Source organism: Hydra viridissima, unplaced genomic scaffold (assembly GCF_058129835.1).
Source record: "Hydra viridissima isolate aposymbiotic clone 2 unplaced genomic scaffold, HvirCarnegie_v1 scaffold_17, whole genome shotgun sequence".
Classification (NCBI taxonomy): domain Eukaryota; kingdom Metazoa; phylum Cnidaria; class Hydrozoa; order Anthoathecata; family Hydridae; genus Hydra; species Hydra viridissima.
Window position 1 is genome coordinate 871,335 of NW_028324316.1, and position 16,550 is coordinate 887,884.

The 16,550-nt window shown below is 31.5% G+C and overlaps 2 protein-coding genes and 1 pseudogene across 3 annotated transcripts; 2 read left to right on the forward strand and 1 right to left on the reverse strand.

Moving 5' to 3' along the window:
* Positions 1–2,762: 2,762 nt before the first annotated feature.
* Positions 2,763–5,844, forward strand: LOC149876938 (uncharacterized). Of its 2 annotated transcripts, XM_090074649.1 has the most exons (3): positions 2,763–3,191; positions 3,791–5,329; positions 5,559–5,844. In XM_090074649.1, the coding sequence occupies exon 2, from the start codon at positions 4,085–4,087 to the stop codon at positions 5,114–5,116; it is 1,032 nt and encodes a 343-aa protein (XP_089930775.1). In that variant the 5' UTR covers positions 2,763–3,191; positions 3,791–4,084; the 3' UTR covers positions 5,117–5,329; positions 5,559–5,844. The 2 variants fall into 2 exon arrangements, with proteins under 2 accessions (XP_089930775.1, XP_089930774.1); XM_090074648.1 differs by lacking the exon at positions 2,763–3,191 and having other exon boundaries at positions 3,255–5,329; positions 5,559–5,626.
* Positions 5,543–7,778, forward strand: LOC149876939 (uncharacterized; annotated as a pseudogene).
* A 1,533-nt stretch (positions 7,779–9,311) lies between these two features.
* LOC149876940 (uncharacterized) lies at positions 9,312–11,515 on the reverse strand. The gene is made up of 5 exons (XM_090074804.1): positions 11,460–11,515; positions 10,931–11,021; positions 10,423–10,438; positions 9,619–10,370; positions 9,312–9,485 (listed from the first exon to the last, which is right to left on the reverse strand). The coding sequence occupies exons 1-5, from the start codon at positions 11,513–11,515 to the stop codon at positions 9,312–9,314; spliced, it is 1,089 nt and encodes a 362-aa protein (XP_089930930.1).
* Positions 11,516–16,550: the final 5,035 nt, after the last annotated feature.

Consider the following 16,550-nt stretch of genomic DNA (forward strand, 5'->3'; position numbering starts at 1 on the left):
TTTTAAAAAAATTGCATTTTAAAACACTTTATATAAAAGTAATATGCTATCAAATGTAAATAAAAATTACTTATAAAATTAGTTTTTCTAAGTAGACATGTTTCATTTTATAAGCAAAATGAAATGAGTATTAAAAATAAATTACACAAAATTACTTTTAATTACTTAAGTTTACATAACTTTTAGTTAAAATTAAAAGTAATCTATACTTAAAAAGTAAGTAAACTTAATTTTGATCAACATTTTCTCTGAAAGGATATTGTATTAGAGAGTGAAATGCAGTAAAATAAAACTTGCAGTAAAGCATAATTAATTTAATTTGGGGCGACAATTGATCTAAACGAATTTAGATAATTTTTCCCTGTCCAGCTTAAAAATATCAATAATCGACTCCGGTCCAAGATTATATTGGCAATTAAAACCATTCCTAGCGCCGTAACAACATCGTGTTTCGATAAAAGCCTGTCTAAAAAAAGGAGTCGATTCCTGGCCAAACATAAGAACATTTTACTAGTCTTAGGCTGGAATACTTACTTTTTTGGAAATTTTCTTTGACGGAACGTATGGAATTTAGACGGAGCCAGAAAAAAAGCCCATGAGAAAAAAACTTCCTGGAAAATAATACCTAAATAGTTTTTTTATATTCTTTAGTACGCTCTAGTATAATATCATTGTATAATTGTATCAGCTTTTTTCCTGCTACCATTTTTATTGTTTAATTTTTTAAATTCATTTGTTGGTTTTTTATTTTTGTTTTATTGACTGATTTTTTTGGAATTAGCGCAGCGGAGTGTAGACACATAAACTGACTGTTAAAGTAAACATGCATCAAATAGTACATGCAGCAACTGACGGTCAGGACTTGGAAAGGCTGTTTTTTAATTTAACGAAAAGTATTTTTTGGAGGGATATTTTCCAGGGGAATATTATGTCAATGAGTCATTTTCCCCTTCTTTTTTCGGGAGGAGGGGTCTCTCCTTTTTTTTTCCTAAACCAATTCAGAAATAGTCAAAGCATAGTTGTAAGACTTATACCCTGAGAGACACCCATTTCTCAAGAAGAGATTCTTTGAAATGCAAATTTATCAGCAGTTTTCTTTAAAGATTTTACGTGTAAAAAGTTTTATTATATAAAAACTAAGGAGGGACATTTTAAGCACACACTAAATGTAAAAAGGGGATATAAAAACAGATTATAATAAGCCAGCATTATTGTAGTCTTCTCGTAACAAACTTAAAAAATCGCACATATCATAAACACATATCTACAATTTTCACTGGTAAAAACTATTGAAATTAACAAATTTGTAACGTCTCGAAATAGCACTTTCCACAATGGAATTACAATTATAAAATGAAAGACTTTTTATGTTCAGGCATTAATATATTTATTTGTGTTGGCAAACATATTTATTTGTGTTGGCAACAAATAAAAATAGTGTCTTAGTAGACGATGCTTTTATTTTGCAGACTGATTTTATAACTTGAGAATTTGAGTATTGTCGGTATCAGAGTTCGAATCAATAGTACAAACAATAGTTTATAAAAATATATTTCAAGTGCCAACGCAAATTTAAGACAGATACAAATACATGACTGTAAAGCAAGTAATTATTTTGTGTCATTTAATTTCTTTGACCTTTCTGTTTCATTTGCAAGTTCATCTTAATACTTAAATAAATTTTATAAACATACCTGAATATGTAAATTGACACCAGATAGACCACTAGGTTCAACAGTTGACGTGTTTGTCTTAGATTAAGACAAACATTTCTGGCGATAAATGTTGATAAAGTTCCAAATAATGGTCTTTTAGATAATTTTCTTTTTTGTCTTTTTTTTCCAGTCATTGCAGTCGAAAAAATTAAACAAAAATAATATGGTGCTCGCGTTGTATACGAGAAGTCTCAGATTCAAATTGTAAGTAAAGTCCCTGATTATAATTTATTTAGTTTTCCCAATCATTTTTATGATTTGAAGTCCCACACAGAATGTATGGTTTATGGGGCATAATTGAAGAAAAAGTAGAACATGTAAAACAGGGGCTAAAAATAAATAACTTATCGTCAGATTTTCATGTAGGGGAAAACCTCAATGAATGGGACAGTTTTTGCAAAATGCTTTTTAAACGTAGATAAAATTGTTTAATATATATATTTAAATATGTTTGATAACCACCGACTCTAGCTCAATGATATAGTAAAACAAAAAAATTGGATTTGCATTTGGCTATTGGTAAAAAGAGAGTTTTATTGGAGCATGACATTTGTCCCATTCATTAAGTATGTCTCATTGAATGGGACAAACGTAAAAGAATTAAAAATAAACGTATTTAATTAAATCATTTTTCTAATTAGTTTGTTAATTGTAAATGTAGTTAAATATATAGATACATACATAAAGACCACACAAAAAATATTTTTAACTTTAAACATTTTAACTCTAATTAAATTTCAATCAAAGCAGAACTTTCTCATTTTAGAATATTGTATTTAGTTATTTTTATTTAAATAAAAGTGTGTAAATAATACCCATTACCAATGAATCCATTCGGAACTCCGTCTCGTCGGATTTTTCTCGGTTTTTCGGAGTTTCGGAGTTCGAGAGAAATCGAGAAACCTCGACGGAACTTCGACGAAGTTTTTAGAAAATATCAATTTTTACTCGTAAAATAATTTAATTCTTATTTTATTTCTACGCTGCTTTTACAATAGTTCATGTTGTTTTCAAAATATAAGTGTTCTCTTTGTTCAATATCAACACAAATTTACATCGCAAAGCAATTAGTAATGCACAGTGGGACAGGTGGTGGTGGTGGAAAAAACCTCAAAAAAAAAGCTTATTCTATTCCAAACCATATATTAGAACATACTCGTACTTTTCCATTGTACTATTTCAGAAACTCTTTTGATTATAATAGTATCTTTTTAATAATAGAAGTTTTTAAATCCACAAAAATCAGTTGCGGTATAATAAAATGTAATGCATAATAAAATATCTTTTTTTGTCAAAAAGCAAGAATTTTTTAATTTTTAAGCAAAGATATTGTAAACAGTAACTTTTAAAATATGATGCGTGTGTGATATTAGTTAATGTATTTTAACTATTTAGTAGCTTACCTTTACAAAAAAAAGTCAAGATCATTATTTACAATATGTTGTGAATCACGTCTTCGAGATGCAATTAGCGTGTGTGTAGGTGTTAATGTATGCGTGTGGGTTTTAATGTATGTAGGTGCTAATGTGTGCAGGTTCTTAACCCTTTCCTGCCGGGGTAGTGATTTTTGAAAATTTCCGCTTTTTAACTTTATTATTATAATAAGGTAGTTAAAAGGAAACGCTCAGATTATTTTAAGATTTTTATTTTACCTAGAAGTACTATTTCCAAGACCTAGGCTTAAAAGTACCGTCAGGAACTTTGTGTTAAGCTATTAGACGAAAAATGTGGTGGTACTTCTAAGTACCGTAAGGCAGGAAAGGGTTAATGTACGTAGTTGTTAAGCATGTACGCTCTTAATGTATTCAATGTGTTAAAATGACGCGTTTGTAAAACTGTATATAAGGGGAGTTTAGTTTGTAAAATGTATGATTCGCAGTCAGATGGGAAAAAATATTATCAAGTTCATAAAGAAAACAGTGACTCTTTAGTGTCTCAGGGAAAGTCAAAACAATTCCCCACAAATATATACAAAAACTGGTCTTAAAATAACGAGGTAAGTTTTAAACATATAATACTTTTTTTTACAATAATGTCGTATATCGTATGATCAAAATAATTTTCTCCACCTTAAGTCTAATATTCTTTTATAGAGAAAAATGGTTTCGGAAGCGTGGAAATACTTTGATAAAGTTGTAGTAAATGATAAGAAATACGGAGATGGCAAAAAATGCCATAAAAGAATCGCTTGTCCAGGAAGCAGCACAAACGGCCTAATTGGTCACATCAAAAGTTGCGAGAAAATAGATTTAAAACCATCCAGTTCCAGACCAGTTTTGACTAAGATATCGTTAAACTATCTTCTTGCCAAGTTGACAGCTCTTGATGGAAACTAGATTAGGTCCATAACTCAATCTGAAACACTAAGAATGCTTTTTGAAAGTCATGGGCATAGTTTGCCCAAGTCAGCATCCACAATTTCAGAAAAAATTAAGATGTTTCATGCTGAAGCCAAATGTTTAATGATCGCTGAATTGGCTGCATTGAAAGCAAAAGAAGAAAAATTTGGACTAACAGGTGACGAATGGTGTAGCAATAGAGGTAGAAGATACTACAATTTAAATGTTCATCACGACCGAACATATTGTTTAGGAATGGTGAAATTGCCGTCTCCTAGTTCTGCCGAAACATTAAACATTTTAATAATGCAAAAATTAAAAGAATTCGGTATAGATGATGAAGATGTTGCAGGTAAAACTACGGATGGCTGTAGCTGGATGGTGAAATTGGGTACCATTAAGTTTCCACATCAAATCTGCCAGAATCATTCAATTCATTTGAGTGTTTGTGATTTGCTATACGCTAAAAGAGGTTGTCGCGAAAGTGTGAACAAAGAAACTGAATCGGATATTGAAACAGAAACAGAAACTGATGGAGAGACTGAAGGAGAGTTTCTTATTGACTATTTGGAGAATGAGATTGAATATGAAGAAAATATCGAAAAAAGTCTACAGAAACTTCGAATACTAATTAAGTTTTTAAAATATTCATCGTTTCGATATGAAGTTCTTAAAAGAATAATACACAAAGTTTACGGATCTTCGCATGACAAAGGACTATTGCTCGACAACCGCACTAGATGGAACAGTGTTTTTCAGATGATCAAAAGATTTTTGGACTGCTTAGAAGCTGTAAAAAAAACACTCGAAGAACTAAACTGCTTAAACATGTTAGATGACATTGACTTGGCTTTCTTAAAATCGCTGTCTGACTTATTGGAAGTCATTGCTGACGCTGCAGTTCGATTGGAAAAAGCAAATACAACAATTTTGGAATGTGACATCATTATGGAAACGTTAGTAAGGAAATTGAAGGTTGTAGAAACTGACATCAGTTCTAATTTTGCAGAGGCGTTAACCTCCAGATACGAAAATCGTAAAAACATTATGTTGGTAGCATAAAGTCGTTATTTGCACAATCCCGATTTTTTTAAAAATAAAAACCACACATTTTTTTACGCTTCCAAAAAAGATATTCAAGTTTATGCTGCAAAATTATTTGATCAACTATTTGCAACAAAAGAAAATAGTCTCCAAACAAAATCAGATGATCGCGCTAAAAGCAAACAAGAAGAACCATCACAATCGACATCTTTTTTTGTCGAAATTCAAGAAGTTTTCAGAGGATCCAAATATTTTCAGAGGATCCAAAAATTTTTACAATAATTGTAAAAGCAGCGTTGAAATAAAATAAGAATTAAATTATTTTACGAGTAAAAATTTATACTTTCTAAAAACCTCGTCGAAGTTCCGTCGAGGTTTCTCGATTTCTCTCGAACTCCGAAACTCCGAAAAACCTGAGAAAAATCCGACGAGACGGAGTTCCGAATGGATCCATTGGAAGTTTTATATCAAAATCAATCAACAGCTACAAAGCCAAAAAAAGTCAAGACCTTCACCGATCAGTTAAAAGAATACGAAGTAACTGGTGTGAAATCAGAAGCAGTTTTGAAATTTGAACTAGCCATCCACAGAATTCAAGCAACTTCCTCGAAAGCAGAAAGAGTTTTCTCCTCGTCTTCCAGATTTGTCACAAAGTTTCGTGGTTCACTTTCTGATGAAATGATAAATGTTTTCATCTTTTTAAAATATTATTTTAAAAGATCTTCAGAATAAATACTTTTTTAATATTCTTTTTTTAGTTTTTACTATAGGTACCCCAAGAAGTCTTTATTATAGAGCACCGCGGAAGGGCATTTAACTGAAAGTTCACACCTTCTTCCTAACCGATGCTGGTTAGAAAGCCATTTATTAGATAAAACTTGTTCGTTAAAAGATTGCGATAAGAAAAATATTTAAGTACTAAGGAATATAAAAATATAATTTTTTTAAAAATTTATTATAAATTATAAATCGAAATATATAAAAATAAAAAAATCAAATATAAGAACAATGTTTAATTATCAACTAGATAGTTTAATTTTTTAATTTATAACAAAGTTTTATCGAAGCTCAGATTTTTTCTCGACTCCGACGGAGTTTTTTCTCGATTTTTCTCGACTCCGGTTTTTCTCAATTTTGGATCCTCTGCCCATTACCCATAATTTTTTATTAAATTCATTCAATAGGCAGTACTTTGTCCCATTCAATATGCGCATCACTTTATCCAAAAATGATTAGTCACACCAAAAACACCATTAATTAAGCTTGAATGTTTTACTCACTGTAGTACTAGAGACTGCTATCTATTTAAGCATGGAATTTTATTTTCCATAACTTCAAAAATTGCTGCAAAATCAGAAGAAAAAAAACGCTTTTAAAAATTACTTTTTACATTCGAAAACACAATAACATCCATTGTCATTACGGTCATAGAGCAATAGGATGGATGAGTCGGTCAGTTGAGTTCTTGTTTCTATCACTCTTTGTTACAGGAATTTTAATATCCTTACATCGATGTTTCTATAAAAATCTGAGTTAGTCACATTCAATAATCGTCCCATTCATTAAGGTTCTCCCCTACGTTGGAATTTAACTTTTTTAATGATTAGTAAGATAATTAAAGCTGCAAATGTTTATAATAAAACTACTATAAAATTTGGTACTATTGATGGGTTAACAAAATGTAGATTAGTAAACTCAAGAAATTAAATCTGTTATCAGAAGATTGAAAGTTCCTAGAAACTTTACACTATAATCTTGCGCCAATTCTTTGAAGCAACTGAACTTTTCTCTACTAGAAATTTTTAAACTTTCGTCCGCAAAAGTTGTTAAAAGTATTTTAATGAACTTTCTTGAAAATGAATCTTCAGCTAAATGTTTTTTATTACAATCGTCTTATTTGGTCGAGAAAGAAAACATGTTGCGAAGTAGTCTTCTCAAGTTTATGAACGTATACTTTATTGAAAAGATATCTCCAAAACAAAAGTTACAAACTTTGCTGGCATGTCTCCAAAATAATATTTGATCCGAGAACTAACGAGTGTCTTACAGAAAAAATATACAAGGAAGCAGAAAGTAAACTGTTGGAAATATTTTCAAATACAATGCTCCGACAATATCCTCAAAGGTCAACGTTTATAAACGCTTGTTTGCAAAATGACCAAAACCAGCCAAGAAGTGGTTTGTTATAAAATATTATTTGTTTTTAAATTTAAATATAATTTAAACTTAGGTAAATAATTTTTTAAAATACTATTATAAAAATGATTTGCAAATCGACAAATATTATTACTCCTTTTCATTTTTAAAAGTGAAAGATTCAAATGCTGGATTCGAACTTCAACAGTCTGTGAACTACAAAAATGGGTTAACTAAACTTGCAACATTGTGTGGTGTCAATCTAAGCGTAGAAAAAACGCAGTCAAAGCGAAATATTAAAGAAGAGTTATTTTTTTTCAATTACGCTGTAAAAGAAAAAAATTGGATATTTGATGAATTTTGGTACAAATATGAAGATATTCCAATGTTAGTCTCCAAAGCAAAAGTAGTTTGTTCTTCGCCTGCTAGTTCAGTAGGGCCAGAGTCCTCATTCAGTGTTACTAACTTTATTCATCGAAAAAAAAGATGTATCTTGAGCTCAAGAAACTTACGTTACTCAATGCTGCTTAAAGAGAAGATATGATTAAACTTGCTTTAAACATATTTAATGTAACTGAGAATAGAAGTAGTTAAATAACACAGTTTGTCTTTAATATATTTTATGATGATGTCGAAAAACTTTTATACATTTTATAATGAAATATGTCTTTTGAAAATGCCAATACGGGTTTCGGCGACATGACAAACCAAAAAGTTGTATGATTATTTTAACACAATATGTTTATCGGTTAGCGATTGTTTTAACCATTAGTTAATACTTTAGTTTAAATTTCTATGTAGTTCCTTAGCATTTTAATATTTCAAGCAGGGTTGTGGTTAGGCTCCCCCACACTCCAGCGATTTAAGGAGGGTCTTTTTTAAATCTAAGGAGCATTTTTTTTTTAAGTTGTACATACTAAAGAAAGTTTTTAAAGATTTATTGGGCGATAATATTACGGGTTAGTAAAATACGTTTCAAATGGGGATTGATGATATGGCTAATTGAAGCCCTTTTCATGCTGCAACTATTAATTTTATTACATAATTGTATATCGTTTATATTCTTAAACGAAATTAATCAAATCCCATTTAGTTTTTCATTTACTTTAAAAGTGTTAAAATTTTAGTTGTGAAAATTTTAGTTGTAAAACTGACTAGCTCTTTGCTTTTGTGATAAAATAACTAGATGGGCTGAAGAAGTATTTATATATAAGTATTATATTTACCCGCAGATACCCGCAGAGCAAAATGGAACTCCAGTAACATATAAGATTAAACATTATTATGGTAAAACCAGCTGGAACATACTTCGAAGAAGAAATGCAATAGAAAAAACAAGATATTTTTAGGACTGAAAAAATCTTGAAGAAAAACAAAGTTTACAGTTAACTTGGTTGGCTTTCCATATTCATGGGTAGTTAAAAAAGATTTGTTTGACATTCCATGCTTATAATTAGTGTTATGTTAGTAAAAACAACGTATGACCATTAAAATTTCTTAACAGTTCATCTTTCATAAAATGATTCTTTTCTTTATTCTTCTCACATCTTGAGCATTTTTATAGTTGCGTAATGGTGGAAATAAAAACGACGATGAGTTCTGGTGCAATTACTAAAAATGGATAAAATTTTATCTTGTATTGATAATTACATGTATGATGATTGCAAATAGTTATGCATATTATGACATTTTTTAACTACTAATCTAAACATGTATCAATGGTTGAATATATGGTTGAAAATGGCGAAAATAGGTTATGCATATTGGGAACTTTTTCAAGTGAATTTCAAACATAGCTTAATGAATAAACAAAAAAAAAATTTTAAAACTTTAAACACTGTTTTAGCCATGTGTTAATGGTCAAAAGCATGGATAAAATGAGCTGAACTAGGTCTCAACTTTTGCTGCTACTTTTCAAACCTTGTGAAAAAACTAAACGTTTTTAGTACCGCAGCAGTTTTATTGCTGATCATAAATAATCTAAACTGGTAACAAATTATGCATATAATTAGTTATGCTTGTAATAAAATATGCTTAACATTTTATAGGCAATTTTTCCTAACACTAGCACATGGTGTTAGGAAAAAATTTCAAGTAAAACGTCTGCGGCACTGGAAAACACATAATTAGGATAATGTACACTATCTTTAGGCCCGTTAGGATAAGATGCAGCAATCCAATAAACATCCAGGACAGGAAAGTTGTTTTCACACATTTTTTTTACGCAGTATGAATTCCATTGTATTGCTCTCTACAAAAAATAAAGTATTATTGCATTGTTTTTCATTTAAAGTAAAACACAGTTAACTCAAGTAAATTGATTTATCATTAGTTATTACATCTTTCATTTTTTAATAAATACTTTAAAAGTAACTCCTCCAAACCTGCTTAATAAGATAACGTTCTAAATTATTTCTTTCAGATCCATGAAAAAACTTTTCTATATATGCTGGAGTCGTAGTTTTCCATATAACCTTAGGAAATCCTTCTAATAAAAGGCTCGCTTTCATCTTGGAAACCATAATGATGAACCCATCCATAAGCTCTTCCGCTTGACTCATGTTAATATTTTTGAGTATATGTAGTCCAAAATTGATTAGCAACACACTGTCGTTATTTCTCATTGAACTTTCTAAAATAACGTCTTTAATGTAACTGAGAAATTCAGCTTGGTTAAAATCTTTATCATCAAATTGTGGAACATTTGGTTCACCCAGGTTATTTTTCAAAGGGTATGTCCATGTATATGTCAACTGGCAATTAAAATTCAAACATAGTCGATTTAATCTCATTTGATTGCAAAATCGCACAGTCAACGAATCCCCATAAAACCGAAATGTTGGTTTGATTGTTGCATTTCGTTGAGATTTAAAACTGAGATTTTTTAAGACAAGTTTTTGTTTCAAAAAATTTTCAGTATCTGCTGTTACTGTTATGTATTTATTTTCTTTCCAGTAGCCGTGCGCTTGGTTAACAACACAAAACGGTTGAAAATGCCAACTCTGCAATTGTTCAAAAACATCTTTGGGTTGGAATGCCACTTTTTTTACTTCAAAGTGAAATATTTTAAACTCCAAAATGTAATCATATATTTTACTGAAATAACTCTCATTCTGCCTTCTTCCTTGATAATCACCTAAACATAAGTTTAAAAGAACTATTGAGAAGGGAATGATATATGGTTGCACAATTTAAAAGATCTACCTAAATTTAAAAAAAAATTTAATCTTCTTAACCAATAATAGTTTTAAATATGTTTTTAGAGAAATTTCATGGCAATATTTCATGGCAATATTTCATGGCAATATTTCATGGCAATATTTCATGGCAATATTTCATGGCAATATTTCATGGCAATATTTCATGGCAATATTTCATGGCAATATTTCATGGCAATATTTCATGGCAATATTTCATGGCAATATTTCATGGCAATATTTCATGGCAATATTTCATAGCAATATAATAAGGGATTTTGTGGATACAAAACAATTTTTAAAACAAGATGTTTTTATAAGAAAAGATTTATTTCATCGTTTAGCTGGTCGCGAGAAAACTACCAGTTATCAATAAACTCTACTTTTGAATCTCGATACAAGTGGTTTTCGCAATTGAGTTTTTATTGCTATTTTTTCTAACTTAACAAATTGAGAGACTTTTAGACGCTGAACCGATATTCGATGATTACATCCATACTAGCTTTTCACGAGAAGGACATGCTCTAATATACTCACTACTTACTCTATTTCTAAGACGTATGTCTTCATCAGTAAAAGGCCCCCATTTTCTGTAAATATTATACTGATTTATGTAAAAATAAGTTAATCAGGAGTGGGATCTAAAATCTGAGGTTAATATTTAGATTGGGCAGTTTTTTCAGTGACAGTGTGCTTGTGTCTGCGCGTGTGCGTGTTAATTTATTTTTTAAATCAGTTTAATGTGAATCAGTGTGTATGCTTTTAGTGGTACTCCCTGGCCAATAAGTCAAACTATCGTAACCTATTATTTATGAGAGGGCAAAAAGTTTTTTTTGTTTTACCAATTATAGGCAAATTCATTTTTTAATGGAAATTAGTTTTCTCTCGATTCTTGTATTTAATTTCAAACACATAGCAGTAAAAATGGTGAATATAGCATAGAAAACCCGAAGTTAGCCTCAATTCATTTTTGCTAGGATAGATGAGCATTTTCTGTTTGCGGCTTATAAATTAAATGTTGTTATTACTGAGGCGGAATCAACTCTGGAGATAACAGCACTAAAACTGCAGTTTTATTATTCATATTTTATTATACATGAGCTCATGTAGTTTAAGGCCAGTCTCCGTAAATTTCGGGTTTGTTTCGTTTATCTGAGGCTGACGTAAAATTGTGCCGTTCAGATCCCGCGGGATTTTTCTAATCGTTTATAATAAAGCGGTGACTAAAAAAGTCCGACAGGAAAGTTTTCTAATTTTTTGAGTATATATCATGAGTTCATAACATGTTATGAATTAGTATATAATATAATGATTTAGGGGAACATGGGGCAAGATGACGAACGTTTTGAAAAGCACTTATATCTTATTCAATAACTTTTCCAATAAGTAAAACTTTATCAAAGAGTGGAAAAAAATTATTATGCGTCACATATGTATAAAAAAAACCCATATAAAATTAAAAACGGCCTGGAAAAAACTCATTAACCAAAGTTACCTCAAACTATTATCTTGCCCCGTATGCGGGGCAAGATGGCGGCTTTAAAAAAAGTAAATTCCATTATACCATTACCTTCTCAAATAACACGATACCATAAATTCTAGTTAATAAGATATGTAATACAAACGGTTATGTAATTTTTTCAACAATTAAACTATATATTTATATGGGGCTATACAAAAAAGTCTACTAATCAGTTCATAGCAAATTCCAACACAACAATATAAAGCAAATGTCAAACAAAACATCTTAATGCATAATAAAGCAATATAATAATGACACAAAGCTAAACAAAAGTTATTACAGTACAGGTTAATGGTAAAACATGTACTTTGGCGAAAAGACAAACGAGTCATCTTGCCACGTTCATCTTGCCCCTAGGCTACTTAATCTTTAAAATGACTCAGAACTAGAGGAAAGACTTACGAAGTTTTTCCGAGCGTAACGATTAAAGAATAAAATTACGCGCGTTCGTAAAATTAACCGAACGTAACGATTAACGGTATCAATTAAATTGTAATATTGAAATTCCGACGAGTAACTTATTCAATTAATACGCAACTTCAAGTAATTTGCTCGAAGGGTTCGTCATAACTTCAAATTAATTTGCTCGAAGTTTTGCAACTTCAAATTAATTTGCTCGAAGTTTCCGTTAAAAATTACGAAAACCATTGATTAATTGATTACGATCATCTCCCGTTAAATTGTCATAAAATTTCGAAACTGACGATTATTACGATAACTACTTTCAAATTTCTTTTTTAGAAACTCATTCGTTACTAACGTACTGTTAAAGAATATTATACACCTACGTAGCACAGCTTAACTTTTATTGAAATTGTCATTAAAATTTTTATATATATAAACTAATTAAATAACTATTCTTCATCATCTGTCTCTTCCTCTAAATCTAAGACCTCAGCATTTTCTTTTTCTTCCGAGTCATCAATAGAAACATGAGATATCAAAGGCAGAAACCTCTGGATGTTCAGCTGAACGAAGGCCAGTCTCTGGGCTGTGTCAGGCTTCAACTTTGTTCTTTTTTGGGTGATTATCATTCCAGCTTGTGAAAAGGCTCTCTCTGAGCTTGATGATGTGGGCGGAGTACACAAGAATGCACGTGCCAGACTAGCAAGCAACGGTAGATGCTTCTCATTTGATCTCCACCAGTCCAGAGGGTCAACCTTAAGAAAAGTTTTGCACAACTTTAAAAATAAATTTTAAAAACGAGCACAAACACATGTTATCCACAAGTTTCCGTCAATAACTAATTTTTATGCTCGAGCGAGTATACTATCATCAACAGTTACTGACGAAATGTTCTGTACTTCTAATCACAAATTATCAGTTAAAATCTTTTTTATTTCAAATTAAAACTTACGTCTAGGTCAACTTCTTTTGAGAAGGCAAAGTATCTTTTGAATTCTCATTCCAAGGGAGGGTGCTGATCCTCATTTTCAGGTCCAGTTGGGAAAGCCATCTCATCCAAATGCATTCTTAAAATTTCATCAATGTCCTTTACTTGGCTTTGTAGCTCAGCATTAACATCGTTGTTCTTGTTGTCATGGCGATCATGGTAAGCTTTTGTTGAAGTGTGTTCTTCAATAATCTTTTTCACCAGTGCATCCCTTTCATTGCTGATGACCAAGTCCCCGTCCTCATATCGTTTCTGGAAGTTTGCCTTTTTTAGAAATGAACCTCTAAACAGGGGGTCAAACAAGTTTCCCATGGTGTACGCTTCTATTTTGATGCCTCCCTCAGCGAATCTCTTGTCAAGTTTCTCTTTGAGAGCATTGGACCATCGGACCGTCAGGATCCTCACCAATCTTTGCCTGTTCAATCTTTTGCCTAAGGAAGCTGATGAAGAGTAGCATTTTGTGAATGCAAACCTTTTTGTCCGTTGAAAGACTCTCTGACGTCTCCCTGAAACATGTCAGGACCATGAGTATTTTTTTCAGAAGTTTGAACTCATCAGCAGTTGGCACATTCTCCCATTCAGGAGTGTTTTGTTTCAACTGTTCCAGCGGTTCCCGCAGCTGTGTGAGTCCAGAAATCATCATCTGATGACTGTTTCAACGGGTAGCAACCGGGGCAGGGATAACCATGTATTTGCCTTAAAGAAAAGTATTTATTTCAATCAATTTCGTATCGTTATTTTTTTGTTAAAATAATTAAACTATTTTAATTTGTTTCGTAACTAATTTAAATCATTTTCTAAGCCTTAACTAACTCAAAATGGTTAGCTTCACACTCTGCAAGAAGCTGCAGCTGTGCTAGAGGAGAGTGATGTATCCTGGTTGTCACTTTTGTCCCGGAATCAATAGCAGACTTCAAGACATCAGCCTTTTCAATGGAGTTGCTGAGAATCGTGTTCAATTTGTGATCTGCACATTGGATTGAACCTTCGTTTAGTGATTCCACTTTTAGGGAAAGGGAGAGTGCAGTTTTCATGTTGTATGCCTGGTCAACTACAGCAACTCAACGCTGGACTGAGTTTAGGGCTTCGTTGCACTCGATTAGTTTATCGAGGTATTCTGCAATATTTTTGCCAGTGTGGCGTATCGAAAAGGGACTGACACCCAGAACCCACCTTCTTAACTTGAACTTATCATTGATGTAGTGCAAGGTTGTCGCTTGATAGAGCGAGAGGTCCAATGATCCAACGTTAGGGCCACCTGCTTGCAGTTGGGCAGTTCTTCATCCAGGATTTCACCAAGGCGAACTTTCATGGTTTGGTACACCAATGGTAGTTTGTACCTAAAATAGAATTAAAAAAATCGTTTTGATTGACTTAAAGCTAAAAACATTGATCATCAGTGTCAAGAGTGACTAATCCTGACCGTTATTTTTCCATCAGCGATAGAAATTATAATTACTTATTGTTAGTAATTGAGTTAAATAGGTTTAAATCTTATGTCAATGACGATTTTTAACACTACTATTAAACTACTTTTAAAGTACTTTGCAAAGGTAGAAGAGTGTTTCACGTTGCACTTCTTGCACATGATGCCCATCATCTTGGAAAAAGCAGGTGTGTTAACAAGGTTAAAAGGCAGGTTATCACTTGCCAACCATTCCATGATTGCCATATCTCTTGTAAGCTGATCATCTGAACGAGGAAGCCACTTGTTTGAAGCTCCAGCATGCTTCCTCTTCTCACCACGGTCAGTATCTTTGACTTCAGCATTGTTGTCGGAATTTTGTAGGAGTGTCTTTGCTTTTTCTGCTCTTTCTTCTATCTGGAATTGCTTCCATTCTTCCGGGTGCTTATGCTGAAAATGATATCTGATGCTTGAAGTGGTACCCTTTGCCATTCCAAGGGTGATTTGCATACCCTCAGACCCACATGCCTTGCACTTGGCCTTGACCTGATCACTCTCGTTCACCTTACAAAACCATTACCATATGGGTGATCTTGACATGCTGATGACATATATTTGCTGATGATGTATACTCATTGAATATACAATGAATCTATACAATCAATTTATACAACAAGTAATAAAGTTTTTGCTCTATTTATACAAGTTAAAGCCTTTAAAAATAGATAAATTAGTTTTTCAATAGTCGCGATAAATGTGCTATATATGGCACTCTTATGGTAATTTGGCACATAAAACACCCCAAACACCACAACCACGCATAAATATAGGATCGGGATGTCCCTTCAAATACAAAATTACAACAAAATAATTTTGACGTAAATTTCTTCCGATCACAAATAACAAGAGATAAATTTCATTATCAATATCTCAATAAATTCAGTAAACTTAACAATACTAATAAAAATACCAGTAAAAATTAGACTTTAAAAACTCTTTCTTTAAAATGAGATCTGATTTTGTATGTTGAGCACTACTTTGTGAACAAATAAAATTATATAAAAAACACCATTTATAAAAACACCCATATCGTAATTTACGAATTTTAACGCAAATTATTAACGGAAGTTTCGTAACTGACGTAAAGATACAAATTATTACGATTGAATTTTCAATTAATTCCGTTTGAATGTTAGTTTCGAATCAAATAATTACGCTTATTACGAAAATACCACTAATTTAGTCGATTTTCGGAAGATCATTATTTTCCTCGTTCGCGATTGAACTGACGCTATTTCGGTTAATCGAAGTCTCTTCTCTAGTAATTAGATATAAAAACGAGTATAAAACATCTTAGGGTAGGGCGGGGCTAGTTGAGCAATTTTTACTAAATCTAATAGATCTCTTGAATGGTGCGTCGGATTTACATAATTTTTTCACTATTAGAAAAATAAATTTTTCTGCTAAAAATTGCTTAAGAAAAAAAAGTGTTTTTTGCTTTGTTTGAGAAAATATTCCCTAAAGTTTACCAAGCTGCTCAACCTGCCCCAGCGCGGTAAGTTGAGCAGCCGTGTGGGGTGAGTTAAAAATAATGTTAGTAAGTGAAAATTTTTATTTCTGAACTTTTGACTAATTTTTATTTCTGAACTTTTGATAAATTTTATTGACTTAGTAATATTTAAGTAAAAATAATTTTAAAAGAAGCAAAAATTTAATAGTTTATAATTACATTAACATATTTAAAAAAAAAAGGATTTAAGATATTATTTTAAATTGTTAAGAGTATTTAATAATGATTA